This window comes from Myxocyprinus asiaticus, chromosome 8 (assembly GCF_019703515.2).
Source record: "Myxocyprinus asiaticus isolate MX2 ecotype Aquarium Trade chromosome 8, UBuf_Myxa_2, whole genome shotgun sequence".
NCBI lineage: Eukaryota > Metazoa > Chordata > Actinopteri > Cypriniformes > Catostomidae > Myxocyprinus > Myxocyprinus asiaticus.
The window spans coordinates 29,256,887-29,277,629 of NC_059351.1; the positions used below are offsets into that span (position 1 = coordinate 29,256,887).

Here is a 20,743-nt window from a genome sequence, read left to right on the forward strand (position 1 = left end):
GTCTCAGGATTCTGGAAAAATTTGTTGGGGGTTACTAACCTCAAATGTATCTTAATTTGATTTAAATTAACTGTCTCCACATGGGGACACCAGGCATTTATTTTAGAATTTTTGCCCTGTGCGTGGAATGAGAAGAATTACAGATTTGTTTACAATGCGAATATTAAGAATTAGCTAAAATAAATTCAAAAAATCATGTTAATCATGTTAAAGGGTTAGTTCTCCCAAAAACGAAAATTATCTCATCATTTACTCACCCTCATGCCATCCCAGACGTATGCCTTTCTTTCTTCTGCAGAACACAAACAAATTTTTTTTTTAGAAGAATATCTCAACTCTGTAGGTACATACAATGCAAGTGAATGGAGACCAGTGCTCGATTCTCTAGGTCTAGGAAGTGTAAACGCGCTCGCACTTTCGCCTCGCGCTTTCCCCGCGGCTCGAAACTTTCGCGCCACGCAACTCACATTCAACCCTCACCTCCAGGTTTCAAATGTCCACAATAAAAATTGCTTAAATACCCCCATACAAAACAGAGGCGAATTACAGAGGGGCGTCACACATCAAAAACGCCAGAAATGATTAGTCTACATTCCTTATTCGACAGCGCCCTCTAGTGAAACACATAGAAACATTCTTCCATCTGACTCAACGACATAAGGCTGCGTTTCACAGTCAGCGACATCGTGCGAGACAGCAACACGATCCTATTCATTTTCAATGAGAGCACAGCGACTTCTGGCGACACGTGCTGCCGCGGACGTTGGCGACAGAGATCGCCGCGGAGAGCAACAAGAAGAGTTGAGAAAATGTTAACTTTGTGCAAATGACGAGCGACATTTACGAGCGACTGCCAATGAGAGTGAAGATAACAGAGCTCACGTCATCTGTCTCCTGGCGGACTGGGGATGAGTGCATGCAAGACAGAGAAGAAGTGTCAGTGTCGTGAGGGATTTTTACTGTTCTGTATAATTTGTCTGTAACCACATGCATGGATATAATAAAACAATGATGCGTGGAAAAGCGTGTCAGAAACGGTCTGCATTCCGAGTGAGTTTGATTCATTCATTCATGATAAATTGATTGTCTTATTAATGATTTAATACACTGAACACTGCTGCACATTTTATAAAACACTCAACACTGTAAATGTACAATTTTAGAGACAAGAGAACTGATTCCTTGTCATACTGTAATGATATCTTAATTTAACCAGTATTAGGTGTCATCCGTGATCAAATTTTTAAACGTTGTTGCCAGAGGTGCAGTCCTCCAATAACGTTGCAGCCACAAACAGTAGGAACGCCCATTAGCGACACCGATCACAGAATCTAGCGACACCAAGCCACAAAGTCGCTGGCCGTGTGAACGCAGCTATAAGCGGCACCCGACACAGCAGTCTCTGACAACGGAGTAGCGTCGCGACTCTCGCTCCTGTTGTCCTTGCCTCCAAGGACCTCTCTCCAAGGTTGGACACCTGAGAAAGAAATATTCTCTATCTTTTATGTTTACAATATGCATGATGCCCGGTATTTTGCTCGGCAGGGTTTGTATTTCCAGTAAGCGAATAATACGGAACATGGCGCTTATGCAACTGAAAGAATATGAGGTGGAAACCACTTTTATCTCCTCATATTCTTCATTGTCATCTCTGTTCTTCGGCAAGCAGACAGTCATGCTTTGATATCATTGCAGCTCAGGCCACTGTGGTTGCTGTTCATTCATGCATCATGGCATTATAATATAATCACGTCACATTTGTTCAGTATTCATCATGAGCAGCACATAGGAATAAATGCGGATTATTATTGAAATGGACAAATTATTGAAATTGTCTAAACAAATAGAAAACATCAACAATTTAGTCGTTTTATTTAATTGACTAGTTTTGCCGCATAGGGCAGGTAGTCTGTGCAGTTTCATGTAACCCAACAGCACATATACGAAAGACATGGCAAGCGTTCAATGATATCGTGACATTAGTTGAAATTTATTGCCAAAATTCAAATAAATTAGGCCAATAGTCCAAAGTAAAATTAAATTAAAATACTGTTAATGGGGATTCTATCATTCATAATTTGTAGATATTTTAGAGGTTAATGATAATGTATCCTTACCTGTTTAATGTGGATTCCTTTCAGTGACAAAGGACACATATGACTTTCATCATTATTCTATATTACGGCCATAAAAATATAAACTGAGATTGATTGTTTCCTGTTATGATGAGGTATAGTATAGAGCACATCATATGAAAGTCCATATGTTTTCTTTTAGTATGCCAATAAAATTCACCGAAACTTCTTACAGCCAAAAGTTGTAAACATATAAATAAGGCCATAGACCTGTTGAAATTCAGGGAGACAAGTACTAAATTTTCTCAAAAAAAAATAAAAAAAAATTCTTAACAGTGCTGCTATATAAACAATATGGTTGTCACAGTACAATTACACCATGAATAACTTATTTGTATGTTGAATTATTCCATCTCCTGTTTGCCATTGTATAGCCTGACTGTAACCCAGTGAGAGTTCAGTGATGGGGAAGGAGAAGCTCCATATCAACATCGTGGTCATTGGCCACGTGGACTCAGAGAAGTCCACCACCACTGGTCACCTCATTTACAAGTGTGGAGGCATCGACAAAAGGACCATTGAAAAGTTTGAGAAGGAAGCTGCAGAGGTATAGGAGTAAATGACAATTAGATATTGCTAAATTTTTGCTATCATGTAACTTTGTTTTGAAGTTAATGATTAATTTTATTAAAATGTAAAACAAATATATATAAATTATTATATATATTAAATATTAAATGATTAAAATCCTCACTGTTGAAAAAAAAAAGACCTACATAAGGGGATCGTTCACCCAAAAATGAAAATTCTCTCATCATGTACTCACACTTATGCCATCCCAGTGTATGACTTTCTTTCATCTGCTGAACTCAAATGAAGATTTTTTGAAAAATTTGCAGCTCTTTTGGTCCATACAATGCAAGTGAATGGGTGCCAAAATATTTAAGCTCCAAAAATCATATAAGTCAGCATTGAAGTAATCCATAAGACTTCAGTGGTTAAATCAATATCTTCAGAACCGATAGGTGTGGGTGAGAAACAGATCACTTTCACATTCGTCTTGTGTTTTTGGTGATTCACATTCTTCATGCATATCGCCCCTACTAGGCAGGGAGAAGAATTTCAAGTAAAAAAGGACTTAAATATTGATCTGTTTCTCACATACACTTATCATATCACTTCTGAAAATATTGATTAAAACACTGGAGTCATATGGATTACTTTTATAATGCCTTTAAGTGCTTTGTGGAGCGTCAAAATTTTGGCACATATTCAATTTCATTGTATGGAACTACAGAGCTGAAATATTCTTCTAAAAATCATAATTTGTGTTGTGCAGAAGAAAGAAGTTATACACATCTGGGTTGGCATGAGGGTGAGTAAATGATGAGTGAATTTTTATTTTTGGGTGAACTATCCCTTTAAAGATATGGAATGTCTTCTTGAACATATTGTCTGTTGTGCAGCTTGGCCTCTGGTCTGAGGTCTAAGGAAGTTAATTTATATGAATTTCTGTAACATCCTCTCTGTGCTGGAGACAATTTGTTTAAGAAATTCAGTTGCAAATTCTTTTCTTCTTTAATAGATGGGAAAGGGTTCCTTTAAGTATGCTTGGGTCCTGGACAAGCTGAAGGCTGAGAGTGAGAGAGGCATCACCATCGATATCTCCCTGTTGAAGTTTGAGACCAGCAAGTACTATGTCACCATCATTGATGCTCCAGGACACAGAGACTTCATTAAAAATATGATAACTGGCACCTCACAGGTATTTATATGAGACATCTTAACAGAGCTAAACAGAAAGTTTTATTCTTTCGTTTTAACAATGCAAATGACAGTTCTTTTGGTACAGGCAGACTGCACCGTGTTTTGTGGCTGCTGGCATTGGTGAATTTGAGGCTGGTATCTCAAAGAATGGGCAAACCCGTGAGCATGCCTTGCTGACATACACCCTGGGCATCAAACAAGGAAGTAAGCACTTATATCAAGAAGATTGGCTACAACCCAGATACAGTAGCATTTGTACCAATCTCTGGATGGAATGGGGATAACATGCTGGAGGCCAGCCCAAATGTTAGTTTCATATTAGCTACAGCCGTACACCTTACAGATATTAATAGACGTGTCCTTATACATGTAATATTGTGTATTAACTGCACCAATTTGTTTTTACTATTTTTAAAGAAATTGTTCACCCAAAAATGAAAATTCTCTCATGATTTGAATGGCATCCCAGATGTGTTTGACTTTCTTTCTTCTGCAGAACACAAATTAAGATTTTTAGAAGAATATTTCAGCTCTGTAGGTCCTCACAATGCAAGTGAATGGGTGCCAAAATTTTGAAGCTCCAAAATACACATAAAGGGAGCATAAAAGTAATCCATATTACTCCAGTGGTTAAATTCATGTTTTCAGACATGATATGGTAGGTGTGGGTGAAAAAAGATCAATACTGAAGTCATTTTTTATCATAAATTCTCCTCGCTGCCCAGTAGGGGGGCGATATGCACGACAAATGTGAATAAACAAAAACAGAAGAAGGAGAATGTGAAAGTGAAATGGAGATTAACTGAGCAGGGAGGAGAATTTATAGTAAAAAAATGTAACCACTGGAGTACTTTTATGCTAACTTATGTGGATTTTGGAGCTTCAACATTTTTGCACCCATTCACTTGCACCGAATGGACCTACAGAGCTGAAAAATTCTAAAAATCTTTGTTTGTGTTCAGCAGATGAAAGAAATCATAAACATCTGGGATGGCATGAGGGTGAGTAAATGAGAGAATTTTCATTTTTGGGTAAACTATACCTTTAAGAGATTAAATATTGTGAGCATTATGTTGTTATGCATATCCATATATAAATGATTGTCATAGACTCCAATGTGGCTCCTAAAAGGTGCCAAACTACAGAAATCAGTACATTAACAGTAATAATCTATTGTCTCTGTAGATGACCTGGTTCAGTGGCTGGAAGATCACTCGTAAGGTTGGCTCTGCCTCTGGGACAACCTGCTCTGCCTCCCACTACAGGATGTCTACAAGTTTGGAGGTGTGAGGACAGTCAATCAGAAGAACAGACATTTTATAAAACTAGCTTTAAAACAATATGTATAGAATAGCTAACCTTTTTTACATTAAAGGTATAATTTTTTTGCCACTAGGGTCACCAAATGGAACTGCTAAAATAATATAAAAAAGATTTCCCTAGCACTTCCCCATCTGCCACTGGTTGATACAAACAGATAATCCTGTCTTAAACCTACACCTTAAGCACACAACATCTTTAAATGTACACTCAGTTTTTGTTGTGTTATCTAGGATACTGACACCTAGTGGCCTGGATGCTGCATCATTCAAACACAGTAGTTTTCAGTTACTGATGCCATTATAGGAATTCTATTCTATTTACAGTCAGCCATGATTCATTTATTCCAAAATCTGATTTTTTTCGCATCCGATCTGAGTCACTTCCAAATGTGGTTTTAAATCAGATACATATCAGATATCTGGACATCTGACCTATGTCTAAACACGTATATCCGATTCCCCTTGGCTTTTCTTAACTGCTTATGAAGCAGATGTGCCTGTAGGCGCTCGCACAAAACTCAAAGCTTCTCTTGTTGAGGTGGAAATTTTGTGCCCACTCCCTATCATCAAACGTGTGGACCACCACTCCTGACTTCTAGCACTATTCGGACGGAATTAGTTTTATATGGGGATGGGGGCTAATGTAATAACTACCAGAGCTTCTCAGTAATTTTAATCCCACGCAAATTGGTCATGTCAGTAATTTTCCCAGGACTTTTTCCAGACTGTGCGTCCCCTCACCGATAAAAATTACAAGGGGATCACCTACTTTAAAACGGCTGTAAAATAACCGCTGGTAATATTAATACAGTGCGAATTGACAAAAGCCTGTAAATCTGCATTTTTCAGCACTTGAGCCCTTTAAATATTAAATATTTACCCATGTAAAAGAGAAATGAGCAGTTTTTGATTATGATTTGAGCAGAGTGAGTGCGGGAAATTGTGTTGAGCCCCGTGTTTCGGAACATTTTCTAATAGGTCAGTTACTCGTGACAGCGGTGTGTAAATGCTGTAGACACACCCATCTATGTGATTTTTAAAGACATTGCTTATGAATTGCATGTGAATTGACGGAAAATATTACAGATGTCTGCAGTAATAATTACTTTACAGTCATATGTCCGGAAAACTAATCCTGTCCAAATATATGCTTTAGCAACCAGTGGCGGGCCGTGCATTAAAAGTCTAGACCTTCAGTGTGATTCATGCCATTAAGAAAACTCAGTTTCACAATGAATAAGACACCCTATGCCTTTGGGCATCATACATTATGTCGCAGCTAACTAGTAATACCAATTGACATTTTAAAAACACATCCACGCACGAAAGCCAGAATTTGAAACGACACTTAATGCTCAAGAAAGCTTAATTTTAGCTGCAGCATGACTGTTTGTGAAATGAATGTCTCCCGAACAGACATTCAAAAATCATAATTTTTCATATGAATCTAGCAAGGAGGTCTATAATACCTGGAAAAATCTATCTAATAATATTTGCGATTTAAATGTTGCTTGCAATACATTTCGTTTCGTCAGGGTACACGGTTATGCTGCGTTCCATTCAAGTTGGATGTGGAATATTCCTACTTGATATCTCCGACCATAAATGCATTCCATTCCCCAATATTCTGAAGATGACATTTAAGAAACAAAACTGCAATGCTCCCGTTAGCTTAGCAGGTGTTTGACTCTCATTAGAGATGTCTCCTAGCAACCCTCATAAACAATCAACTAATAAACAGTGCTGCAGCGCTTGCATTTGTGCTTCAGGTGTACGATTATCAAAAGAGATTATAATGTTTTATACACCTGTTTCTGCAGGCGTTTGTTAAACAAGCTTTAATAACGTAATGTGGAAACAAACTCATTTATCGATATTACTTAATAAAGTGAACGTTTATCACTTACTTTGTATATCTCCCTGAGTGTCGACATGTTTGTGTGACATCATGCCCCTGCATCTCGGTTGAGTTGAGAATTTCTGCATGAGCCTACAAGTTGTAATTCTGACTTCAAGATGCATTCCATTGCACTTTTCCTGGAAGGAAGTTGTAAAATCTGACTTTCCGAGCTGAATGGAACGCAGCACTACTTTTCAAAACATGATCCAACACTGAATGCACAAGCAGCCTAACTTACACTTAGAAAACTCCTGATGTTGCTATAACAAATCAAAAAGCACTCAACAGTTTACTTGAAGTGAAAATCAGTCCTCCTTTCCTGTTTAATAAATTAAGCAATCGCATGGTCATGCAGAACATCTCGTGTTTTTAAATCTGTAAGGATCTCTTTCTCAATGGCGATAGCGGCAGTAATGACAGTCGACTCCTCAGCAAGATCTTGCGCTCTTCGCTTTCAAATTACGTCACTTAAAGCGTGATTGCATCACTCAAGGCCAGCTAGAAGGCTTCCACTGAGACATATCCTAAAGATCACACCACCAAGAACAAACTAATCAATCTGATTGGCTGATGAATCTGACAATCTGACTTTAGTTGCCCATCCATTTGCTCTGTTGAGTGATTCTGTGGAAATTCTGAAGGCCTAAGGGGGTGGAGCTCAAACTCACGTGCTACTTCTGCTAATGAGCTTGGCTTTGGGCATGTGATTTGTGAAACAGTTGTCAGGCTTCGCTTGTAAGCATCAAGGAATAAATTCTGACTGGATAAACTTTTTCTCTATTTGTTTGTAGATTAATTAAGAGTGGAAAGCGATTAAAAATACATAGGCAAAAAGGTGATTGAGAATGAAAGGATGAAAAATATTTATTTATTTGGCATGTTAGGCCAGCAGAGAAGGCTTTGCTGGCCCTGAGAATTTGCCACTGTTGGCAACACTTCTCATCTGACCGATGTTGAAATAATTAAAGCCGTGTTTACCAAGGCAGCAGTGAAAAGTCCCTTTTACCTTTTTTTGCCTAATTAATTGCTGTTGCATGCAATTTTGCCTACTTTCAAAAATATTAAATAGCACAAGGCCAATCAAACACTGAGGGTGCGCAGTGGCACTTATAAGTGAAAGCGAGAATCATTCAAGTTAGGGCAGGAGATTAATGTAAACACAGATATCAGATAGGAGTCATGTCTTCATTGATTGTAAACAGGCGTGACAAAAAATCGGATACGACAAAATAAAAAAAGCCTTGCAGTGTAAATGCAGCCAAAGTGTCTAATAACAGGGCGGCTTTTTCAGCTTTTGTGCTCTCTTTTTTTCACTGTTTAGGCATTGGTACTGTGCCTGTGGGACGTGTTGAGACAGGCATTCTGAAACCTGGTCTAGTTGTTACTTTTGCCCCAGTGAATGTGACCACTGAGGTGAAATATGTGGAGATGCACCATGAGGCTCTATCTAAAGCTCTGCCTGGCGGTAACGTGGGATTTAACATAAAGAATGTCTCAGTTAAAAATATCCGATGTGGGAATGTTGCAGGTGACAGCAAGAATGATCCTCCACAGGAGGCGGCAAGTTTCACCGCTCAGGTAAGGGGAATGGATAATGTTGTTCTGATGTTATTTAAGCAGTATCACACAAGCTGTTTTTATTTTATATATATATATATATATATATATATATACAGGTGCATCTCAATAAATTAGAATGTCGTGGAAAAGTTCATTTATTTCAGTAATTCAACTCAAATTGTGAAACTCGTGTATTAAATCAATTCAATGCACACAGACTGAAGTAGTTTAAGTCTTTGGTTCTTTTAATTGTGATGATTTTGGCTCACATTTAATAAAAACCCACCAATTCACTATCTCAAAAAATTAGAATACATCATAAGACCAATAAAAAAAACATTTTTAGTGAATTGTTGGCCTTCTGGAAAGTATGTTCATTAACTGTATATGTACTCAATACTTGGTAGGGGCTCCTTTTGCTTTAATTACTGCCTCAATTCGGCGTGGCATGGAGGTGATCAGTTTGTGGCACTGCTGAGGTGGTATGGAAGCCCAGGTTTCTTTGACAGTGGCCTTCAGCTCATCTGCATTTTTTGGTCTCTTGTTTCTCATTTTCCTCTTGACAATACCCCATAGATTCTCTATGGGGTTCATGTCTGGTGAGTTTGCTGGCCAGTCAAGCACACCAACACCATGGTCATTTAACCAACTTTTGGTGCTTTTGGCAGTGTGGGCAGGTGCCAAATCCTGCTGGAAAATGAAATCAGCATCTTTAAAAAGCTGGTCAGCAGAAGGAAGCATGAAGTGCTCCAAAATTTCTTGGTAAACGGGTGCCGTGACTTTGGTTTTCAAAAAACACAATGGACCAACACCAGCAGATGACATTGCACCCCAAATCATCACAGACTGTGGAAACTTAACACTGGACTTCAAGCAACTTGGGCTATGAGCTTCTCCACCCTTCCTCCAGACTCTAGGACCTTGGTTTCCAAATGGAATACAAAACTTGCTCTCATCTGAAAAGAGGACTTTGGAACACTGGGCAACAGTCCAGTTCTTCTTCTCCTTAGCCCAGGTAAGACGCCTCTGACATTGTCTGTGGTTCAGGAGTGGCTTAACAAGAGGAATACGACAACTGTAGCCAAATTCCTTGACATGTCTGTGTGTGGTGGCTCTTGATGCCTTGACCCCAGCCTCAGTCCATTCCTTGTGAAGTTCACCCAAATTCTTGAATCGATTTTGCTTGACAATCATAAGGCTGCGGTTCTCTCGGTTGGTTGTGCATCTTTTTCTTCCACACTTTTTCCTTCCACTCAACTTTCTGTTAACATGCTTGGATACAGCACTCTGTGAACAGCCAGCTTCTTTGGCAATGAATGTTTGTGGCTTACCCTCCTTGTGAAGGGTGTCAATGATTGTCTTCTGGACAACTGTCAGATCAGCAGTCTTCCCCATGATTGTGTAGCCTAGTGAACCAAACTGAGAGACCATTTTGAAGGCTCAGGAAACCTTTGCAGGTGTTTTGAGTTGATTAGCTGATTGGCATGTCACCATATTCTAATTTGTTGAGATAGTGAATTGGTGGGTTTTTGTTAAATGTGAGCCAAAATCATCACAATTAAAAGAACCAAAGACTTAAACTACTTAGTCTGTGTGCATTGAATTTATTTAATACACGAGTTTCACAATTTGAGTTGAATTACTGAAATAAATGAACTTTCCCACGACATTCTAATTTATTGAGATGCACCTGTATATATATATATATATATTATCATTGGTATCATTCAGCCACAGGTAATCACAACCCTGCTGATGTTCAAACCAACAGCACATTGCAAGTGTGCTTTTATACAACAGTTAAACTATCAAGTAAATAATATTAAGTAACTTTGCCAGATAATTAAAAAATGTCTTCTCCACTAGCAAAAATAGTTCCCAAAGAAAAAATATTAAAGCATCTAGCACAACAATGCTTTCTACACTGCTCACATAGTCTGGTTTTGAACTAGTAGTGTTTCATTCGGAAACGAATCAGTGTTTTTGAACAAATCTTTTTAGTGAATGAATCGTTCTCGTTCACTTCCATTGTTTTGGTGGTGATCAACTTTTTAACAAATTAGTTGTCAATAATTCAATGACCCAGTCATAACATAAAAGATGCTTATTTGTTGCTACCTACCATAGTGAATGAAATCAAAATGAATGAGGAATCAAAATCCCCACTACTAATAGGAAAGCTGCAAACACAGACAAGTGGAGTGACACAAACAGTGAAGCATCCCAGTTCTGTTAATACAGGATCTGCATCCTTGAAACATCTCAAATTCAAGTGTAGTGATAATCACTCTTAGGCACCAATTAAAATGTACACAAGGCACATGACACCAAAGTATGTGGTGAATTTTGATCACATGTCACTATAGGTGTTTATGTGTTTGTGTTTCTGAATGTCAGATGGCCCCTCCCTCCATCCTCGGGGCACCAGCTAAAGAATTTCACTTTAACAGTATAAGAATAATCCAAATGGACCGTTCAATAAATTAGAAATATGTAAATTGGAGGGAGTTGGTCATCTGATTAATCTGAAGGATTTGTGAGATTCAAGCTAACCTTTAGAGCCCTTCTGTATCATCAACACAAAGAAGACACAGTTGTAATAAAATTAATTTTATTTACAAAAAGATAAACAAGAAAACTAACAGCTACTAAATGGTACTAATATGCAAGAAAAATACTACAAATGGGGAAGAAAGTTCATAGGATGAAAAGATGCAAGTGGTTGAGTTGGATAAAGCTGTGGCAGAATATTGGTTATCTTCTGGACAGATAAACTGCTGTTTCTTTGTAAACTATTAAGGTGAAGTTCTTATCTCTAGTTAAACAAATGACTCTAAGGTAAATTTGTAAAACATTTGGTACACAGATTTTGCAATCTAAAGAACATTAGAAAAACATAAACTGATAGTATACACTAATTACAAACACTAATGCCAAGGTCTCTGGAAATAGGTTTGGAAAGTGATATTTACGTATCAAATCAAATCAAAAAGGTTTGCTTGCTAGAGCTTAACCTTGTTGTTTGTTGTCTCTGTTGTTTCTCCCGAGTATGAGAATGACTACAAACTTTCCGTTGCTATTGTCTCATAGAGTAGAACTTAGTGATCTGTTACAGTCTCCTTCAGAGTTATAGAAGTGTGTCCTGTTATCAACCCTCTGGATGGGGACTCAGGACAAAGGTGTGGCTGCTGTAAGGATGCTTTATAACTTCCTGATGAGGAGAAGATTCCAGTTTGGCACCTTCCTGTTTCAGTGTCCTGATTGGCTGTTGAAATCAGAGATGGCACACACAGTGTGGCCCAACCTTCTGTCTCTTGTTTACATAGTTTAAAGTTAACATTTAGAAAAGTGTCTTGAAGGTTTTACTCATGCATTGTTTATTTTCCAAACCACTTCCAAAATACTCTTGGCCTTGTCCAAAGAAGGTATAGAGTCCAAAAATGGTGCTGAAAGGTTGAACTTTCAACATTGCATACATTTATGCATTAACAGCTACATATTTGTGAACTGTTGTGGTAAGCTTATACCATTCTCTGAATGGATATGGAGATGTTGTGATGCAGTTTTAGGAGTAAAATTCTGTATGTGAAGATTTGTCCTCTTTTGGAGCATATCTTTAAGTTGCTCCAGAGAACCAGTTTTATGGTCCTGAGGCATCCTGTGGTCATTCACACCTAGGTCTTAGGCTTGAGAGTCAGGAAGTGAACAAATGGGTATCCAGTGATGAGGGGTAAGCTCCTCTGCAGGTCTCTTTGTCTTCCCAAAAGGTGTCTTTTCAGTCTTATCTGATGGCAAAAGGCATTTGCTTATGTAAGGCATTATAAAATTAGAAACCTAATCACCTCCAGGTTACTGTAGTGGATCAAAGGGCTTTGGAATGTCATTTGTCTTCTTGCTGTCACCACACAAGGATGGGAACTAACTGTTATATATAGTTTTATACCGCAGACTTAGAGTATATTGTATAAAGTACAATATAAGCAGCTATTAGTTTGAAGACTGATTAGGTTTGATAAACATGATTCTAGAAGGAAAAAAATATAATTCTGAATTAAAACACAGCTGTCAAACTGTATACGACAATAACACCAGTTTTGACACTTAAAGGTGCACTCAGTCATTGTTTGTTTATGTTACTAGTTGTTATTGCAGTCATCCTAAACTTACTTACACCCAGGGTTGGGAGGGTTACTTTTGAAATGTATTCCTCTACAGATTACAGAATACATGCTGTAAAATGTAATTTGTAACGTATTCCGTTAGATTACTCAAGGTCAGTAACGTATTCTAAATACTTTGGATTACTTCTTCAGTACTGGTACTTCTTCAGCACTTATTTTGACTATAAAAACTCTGCCAGTACAGAGAGACAAAATACACATGTTAAAAATACATTCTCTGAAAAACCTAAATATCTTATGCAATGTTGTTTCTAAAACAAGAAAAATCAATTGATCTTGTTGTAAGTATTTTTAGATATTTTTACAGGAAAACAATACAAAAATTATTATCAAGAATACAGTTTTTGCCCAAATATCAAAGGTCTTACTAGAAACAAATTTATTATGATCGAACGTGAATTTTCTTGATAAAAAAATATGATCGTGCCTGGTAACATGCATGTAAAATGGCTAGAAATAGCATTTTAGCTTAGCGTAAAACTGACAGTTTACACAAGGTTTATTTCTATTTTTTGTGCTCCAAACTTACATCAAACTTACTTCTCTGTCTGCTCGTATGAATGTAACACATCATAAGAAAATGTTTCACCGCTGTTCAAATGCACTTTGGATCGCATCATTTATATGTATAAATGTTTTCCATCTGAAAGGACTAAATATTAAATTAAACAAATGACAATAAAATGCAAAGTAATCTCTTCAGTAATCAAAATACATTTTGAATGTAACTGTATTCTAAATACCAATGATTTAAATTGTAACTGTAGTGGAATACAGTTACTTATATTTTGTATTTTAAATATGTAATCCCGTTACATGTATGCTGTTACTCTCCAACCCTGCCTACACCTTGTGATATGAGAGAAGCAACACCAAAAAAAAAAACAAAAAAAAATAGAGTAATTTATATATCTATACAGTACTGTGCAAATGTCTTAGGCACATAAGATGTTTCACAAAAGCATTTGTCTTAAAATGGTTATTTATATCTTCAGCTTTAGTGTGTCAATAGGAAATATAAATGTTAGACTCCCAAACATTACTTTTGCAAATAGAAAAGATTAGAATAGAAGAACAGGGAGTCCTGCAACAGATGTCATGGCCCCCACAAAGCCCCCCACTGAACATTGTGTCAGTCTGAGATTACATAAAGAGACAGAAGCAATTGAGACTGTGGCGAATTCTCCAAGAAACTTGGAACATCCTATCTGCCAACAACCAAGAAAAACTGTGTCCGTTTCAAAGGCAAAGGTGGTCACACCGAATATTGATTTAGCTTTTTTTTATGTTTACTGGACTTTGTATGACATTAAGTGATAAATGAACATTTTTGTCATTATTTATGTCATTATTTTTGAAGACATCCTCGCTATGCAACATTTTTCACAAGTGCCTAAAACTTTTGCACAGTGCTGTATATATATATATATATATATATATATATATATATATATATATATATATATATATATACGCACACACACACACACACACCTGGATATATTCTTATATTCCCTATATATTTTTGTCGATATTCCCCGCAGGGTGATCAATATAGTTTCAATTCAGAGTCAGCCAGGATTTTTTTTTTTTTTTTTTTTTGTGAGTGGAAGTGTCCAAAAATATGGGCTACAGAGATAAAAATAGTAATATTCAGATGGTCATGTGATCTTAAATGTCTCCCCCTATTAGGCCACCCACTATATGTAACATCTCTTCATCTCATGTGAGAGCACATCATTAAAAAAAATAAATAAAATAAAATCCTATTCATTTCTTTAGGGGTAAAACATGTATAATTGAGAAAAAATATTATATTTACCTGGAGGGTGTTCTGAATATCCCCAATTGTGGTCTAACAAATGAGATCTGTGTCTTTTATTCTAAGGGTGTTCATCATTACAGCCTGTTCCACTTTCTGTTCAGGTGATCATTCTGAACCATCCAGGTCAGATCAGTGCTGGTTATGCCCCTGTGCTAGACTGCCACATAGCTCACATTGCCTGCAAGTTTGCCGAGATAAAGTAGAAGATTGACTGTCGCTCAGGGAAGAAGCTGGAAGACAACCACAAGTCCCTGAAGTCTGGGGATGCTGCTATTGTAGATATGATACCAGGCAAACCAATGTGTGTGGAGAGCTTCTCTGAGTATCCTCATCTTGGTAAGGGCCACATCTTCAGTTGTATATGTCGGTTACTAAAGGTTATGCATTCCTTTAGTTGCTGGATTACCAAACACAGCGAACAACACTCTATTAGCAAATACAGTGGCCCAAAAACATATTTGGTCACTTAAACGACACTTAAAAATGTATGGATTTCATTTAATTGGATACCAAATATCAAATTAAGTGACATGTTCAAATAAATGATTCTAAATCTTTTCTCATAACTAGCTTTACCTTTCTTACCCAGTTCGTTTTAGAATTTTCAAAGGGGACAAAGAGCTGACTTTCCATGAGCTGGCACTAAATAACTTTATCATCATTTATAATAATTCGTAACAAAGTTCTGTTTTTCTGATGGTCAGAATTGTCATTTCCCAGGACGCTTTGCAGTGCGTGATGTGCGTCAGACCATAGCAGTTGGTGTCATTAAGGGGGTGGAGAAGAAGACCCCGACCTCCGGCAAGGTCACTAAATCCGCCCAAAAGGCCCAGAAGATCAAATGAATGTTGTGCTGGGCTGCGAACACTTGGGTCAGCCACATCAACCCTCCTCTTTTCAACTCCATAGACAAAGCTTGGTTAATCATCACAATGCATCGCAAAAGCAGAAGAAGGAAAAGTAAAACTCATGCCTGCTTTGACTATGATTACAGAAGTGATAAAATGTACAAGTATATTCATGTTTAATTGTATGTTCTGTTCTTGTTGTATTTGTTCTATTGTTGTTATAAGTACCTTAAAATAGCAAATAGAGAAAGTGTGGAGTAAGCTTTGTATTTCCTGTATCCTCAGCTTGTGTGCAACTGCTTAACCTCTGTATCCAACCCTGACCATCCACCTTACTAATATTGGGTGTCAACTTGCTTGCAATAGTAACTAACTGTTCCAGCATCTAACCCACTGCCTATGAGATTTTTTGTTTGTCTGTTCTTATTTGATGTGTCGTGACATAGCTTTAAATGTGAACGTTTGAGTTTTGCGTGTCTTTTTCTGGCTATACGCATGAAGCTGAAGTAGCTAGCGCACTTTACTGTCTACCCCGACAGCGCTCTGAACAAGCATGAGCTATGTTCTACATCAGTAGCCATTTACTTTTAAGGGAATATGAATCTCCAGTATCCAGTGTATATCGGTTCATAACCAACAATAAAATACATCTGAACTCTGATGCCTGCTTCTAAATGACTGCACAAGGAATTGCAAAGTTGTAAAGAGCTTTGAAGATTGCTTATTACTATTTTATTATATAATTGTTAATATAGGTTTTATAATATTTGAGAAATCTAAGGCAAATATTCAGTGCTGGTGGATGTGCCCTCAGAATTAAAGGGTAAGTTCACCCAAAAATGAAAATTCTCTCATTATTTACTCACCCTCATGTCATCCCAGATGTTTATGACTTTCTCTCTTCTGCTGAACACACATAAAAGATTTTTAGGAGAATTTCTCAGCTCAGAAGATCCATACAATGCAAGTGAATGGGTTCCAACATTTTGAAGCTCCAAAATCCACATAAGGGTAATATAAAAGTACTCCAGATGACACTCTGAACTTTTGGTCAGACGATGGTGGTTAAATCCATATCTTCTGAGGTGATAGGTGTAGGTAAGAAATAGACCAATATTTAAGTAATTTTTTACTATAAATTCTCCTCCCTGTTGAGTCAATATCCACTTTCACATTCTCCTTGTTTTTGGTGATTCACATTCTTTGTGCATATCGCCCCCTACTGGGAAGGAAGGAGAATTTATGATACAAATATTTAACTTAACTTAAATACTGATATTTTTCCTCACCCACACCTATCATATTGTGTCTGAACACATGGATTGAACCACTGGTGTCAAATGGATTACTTTTATGCTCCCTTTATTTGGATTTTGGTGCTTCAAAATGTTGAAACCCATTCACTTGCATTGTATGGACCTACAGAGCTTAAATATTCTTCTAAATATCTTAATTTGTGTTCTGCAGAAGAAAGAAAGTCATACACATCTGGGATACCAGGAGGGTGAAAAAATCATGAGAATTTAAATTTTTGGTGAACTATCCCTTTAACACACTCAAATTACTTAATACAATACAAAAAGTCATTACATGTATTTGTGATTTATATTTAAGAATTCTTACGAAACCAAAGATTGTAATGCTCAGAATGTTGAATTAATTCAATACAATGGCAGTAGACAATGACTCATTTTAAAACTTAATAAAGCATCCAAAACTGTCATATACAGTAAGTAGTTCATGCATTATATTCCCAGTCTTCTGAAGGCATACGATCACTTTGTAAATGATGAACAGACTGAAATGTAAGTCATTTTTCACTCTCAAATCATTGCTAAACTATTTAACAGTGCTGAATTCAATGTGATGTCATGATGCTTGGTCACAAGACATCAAAGAACCAATGAAGTTTGGTATTCAACGCCATATTGGATTCAGCTTAGAGAGTTTATCAATGATTTGATTTTAATTTTAAGATTTTTTTTTTTTTTATTATTGAATTCAACCAACAGGACTGGATTAATTTATCATTAAATTATCTCCTTTGTGTTCTGCAGAAAAATAGTAATATGGGTTTGGACCATCCCAAGGCTGAGTAAATTATGACAAAATGTTCATTTTAAGGTGAATCATTCCTTTTGTTTTAAAAAAAAAACAGCTACTGATGTAGAATGGCAACTATGAGGTGCTCTTCCCAACATTTAATTTGCATTACCAAAACTGTACAATTTTCAGCAGCAGCAAATTCCTTTAAAGTATCTGGCACATTTTTTTTTTACATTAGAAAAGTAAACCACCTTTTATTAAAACATGATAAAGTCAGAAGGTGCAAAATATTTCTGCTCTCTGTTGTTATGACACTTTTTTCATTTTTAGTCATGATGTGAATTTTGGGACAGGGCTTTTGCTGATTGAGGTGTCTGTGCGCTGGAAACATGCAATGTTCATGCAGTCCAACTCAAAATTCATGCCATGTCAGACTTATAAATGTTGCACATTATATCTCATTCCGTACATTTGTGTTAATTAATGATACAGTACATTTGAAATAGAACAATGCATGCAATGATATGTCATGTACGGTGAGCTATACGAAAATGAACCGCTTGTTTTAAATAAACCAAACTAACAGATCAATTATAAAAAAAATAGAAAGAGGAAAATTTGTCCCTTTTCCCCATTATGTTTCAAATATTGTTTGACCTCAAGAAAAATACAAAAACCTCTACAATAAAATAAGCTTTCATTTCAAAGTTTCATTTCATCAGAGGCATTTTCTGAGAGTTTGTAACACGTTGTATTGCGTTATTTTAGCCGAACATGCGGCATACTGATAGACTCATTGCTGACCGTATTGGGTGTATGTCCACTTGCTATGGTTTGGCTTGCACCAGCTGTAGTACTTGTTCTAAGCAGCTCAGAAGGTAAGGATGCATCAATGGTGGGCTGGGAAAGAAAGCTGAACCCTTGAGTAAGCATCTTAGTAGAATTCTCCAGGTCTCCATCACTGATGAAGAGATCAGCTTCTCCCCAACCCCTCACCCCCATCTCAATGCCCCCAGTTGAGGAGTCCTGGCTGCTGCTAACACTGGTGGAGAAACTAGCCTGACTAGAATGTCTGTCCACATCCAGACCCTCCAGAACTGGCTGCATAAGGTCCAGAACTGAGAGAGACTGCCCTAGTCCTCTATCACCACTGCATTGGGCTTGAACTGGTGCAAGAGGAGAGACTGCAGACAGTGGGTCCATCTCTATCTCTGCATCCAGACTTACATGTCTCCTCCAAGAACTATCCTCTTTAGCACTGGGTCTGCTTCTCTGCTGAAGCTTGCAGCTCATACTAGAGTTCAGCCCAAAGTCTAGACCAACACCTCTAAAGCAAGACTGGGCATAGTCAGCTGGGTCTGACCTACAGGGTCCAATGCTGCGGTTCAGGCCTGGTTGAGAAGGTACAGTGGAGAGCTGATGTTTAAAAGATGATATGGATGGAGGAGGCGGAGGGAGTTGACCAACACAAGGAAAGTGAACCCCAGTAGAGTGAAGGCTGTTGGTGCTAAGGATCTGAGATGGACTCTCTTGTGCTGATGGACACTCCATGGATGGGGTTGAAGGAACCTGAAAAGTGGATGGGTTAAAAGGTGATACAGAGGCTGGATTGAGCCCAGGAGAAGATGTTGTGGAGTTGTTCTGGTTGAGGTTGAGTTCACTGGGGGCTAATATGAGTTGGAGGGCTCTGGGGTGATTGCTGCTGATGGACTGGCTGACCTGGGAAGAGCAAGAGAGATCCTTACTAAGGATGATGCTTTGATAGTCTGATGTCTCCTCCATTCCAAAGGGAGGAAGAGACGAGAGAGTGAGGGCAGACGATGAATTCTTATGCAGAACCTGGCGGTAGATGTCCAGCAAAGAGTCCAGCTTTGATTCGATAGACTGTACCTGTGGAAATGACATACAGAATACAGAAATTTTGTTTCCACAGCATTTCTCCAAAGAATCAATAATAATAATAATAATAATAATAATAATAAATGTCAAATCTAAGGAACTTTTAAGTTAATTCAGTGACCATCTTCGTAACGTCCACAGGCAGCTATTTTCTATGAAGGCAACAGGGCATTCAAGTACAGCTTTGATATTCTTGAATGGGGAAAGAATCCTGCAAAATCTCCAAAACTTAATGTGTTGTGTTTTTGTGTTTCAATAACATCAAATAAAAATAATGTCTAATGAGCAGTAAAATCTGACAACAATGGTAGCTTTTTTAGCTCAAATCACACAAAAAACAGGCTGGTACAGTTAATGTGAATGTGTTCCAGAGCAGTGGTTTTCAGACTGGGGTCTGTAGACCCCCAGGGTGGCACAAGGGGAAACTTGGGGGTCTGTGAATATTTGAGAACAGCAAAAGATTATTTAACCTCCTGAGACCCGAGCGTGACTGCTGTGTGCATTTTCCATTTCCCTTTTTGATTTGTAACTAGTAGCACCCAATAAACATGCAAAACAAACAATCAAACAAACAAAAAACCTTTTCTAGAGCAAATAGTTTTCCACTATATTGGACAGTGGGACTAAGTTGTGAAATTTTAAAGAGCACCTATTATGGTTTTTCAAATATTACCTTTCATGTAATGTGTTATATAGCTGTTTGTGAATGTAAAAAAGTCTGCAAAGTTTCAAAAATCAAAGCGCACAACAAATGTTATTTGTTATTGACTCCCAAAAGGACCGATTCTGAACACCTGAAATGAGTCGCTAGTAATTCCAGACTTACTTCCTATACTAACCTACGTAATTTGGTAACAAAAAACCCACCTCTGGTCTTCATTGGCTGCTCGCGAACAGCTTTGACCCACCCTCAAACACTACACTAAGCAGTAGACCAATCACAACAGACTGGGACATCTGACCAATCAGAGCAGAGTATGCTCTCTGAAAGGAGGAGTTTAGAATGAATCCTTTAGAACGGATCATTGAACGAGTCATTTTTGACACTGGGAAAAAGGTAATGCTGCAATTTAAAAAGTCAAATTGTTTAATATGTTTCCAGGAGTGTTGGTTATTCATATTTTTGAGACATTACAGACATTACAGCAGATTTTCTGCAAAGCTGCTTTGGAAAAATGTGTATTGGGAAAAGCACAAATAAAAAACTCTAAATAAATTTTTTTTCTTCTTTTTTTTCTACTTTGACAACAAAATCTCAATCTTTGCACTGTCAAAAAAACAAGTGATAGCTAGTGCTGAAGCATTTTACCAATCACAAAT

At 37.5% G+C, this 20,743-nt stretch overlaps 1 protein-coding gene and 1 pseudogene across 1 annotated transcript in view; one reads left to right on the forward strand and one right to left on the reverse strand.

Moving 5' to 3' along the window:
• Window positions 1-1,346: 1,346 nt before the first annotated feature.
• On the forward strand, window positions 1,347-16,833 carry LOC127444938 (elongation factor 1-alpha, somatic form-like; annotated as a pseudogene).
• Window positions 16,834-16,921: 88 nt separating this feature from the next.
• LOC127444908 (potassium voltage-gated channel subfamily KQT member 5-like) overlaps window positions 16,922-20,743 on the reverse strand; it is a 204,641-nt gene continuing 200,819 nt past the window's right edge. The window contains exon 14 of the mRNA XM_051704562.1: window positions 16,922-19,414. Within this exon, the coding sequence (XP_051560522.1) occupies window positions 18,284-19,414 (1,131 nt within the window). The 3' untranslated portion in view covers window positions 16,922-18,283. The remainder of the gene's footprint in view (window positions 19,415-20,743) is intronic.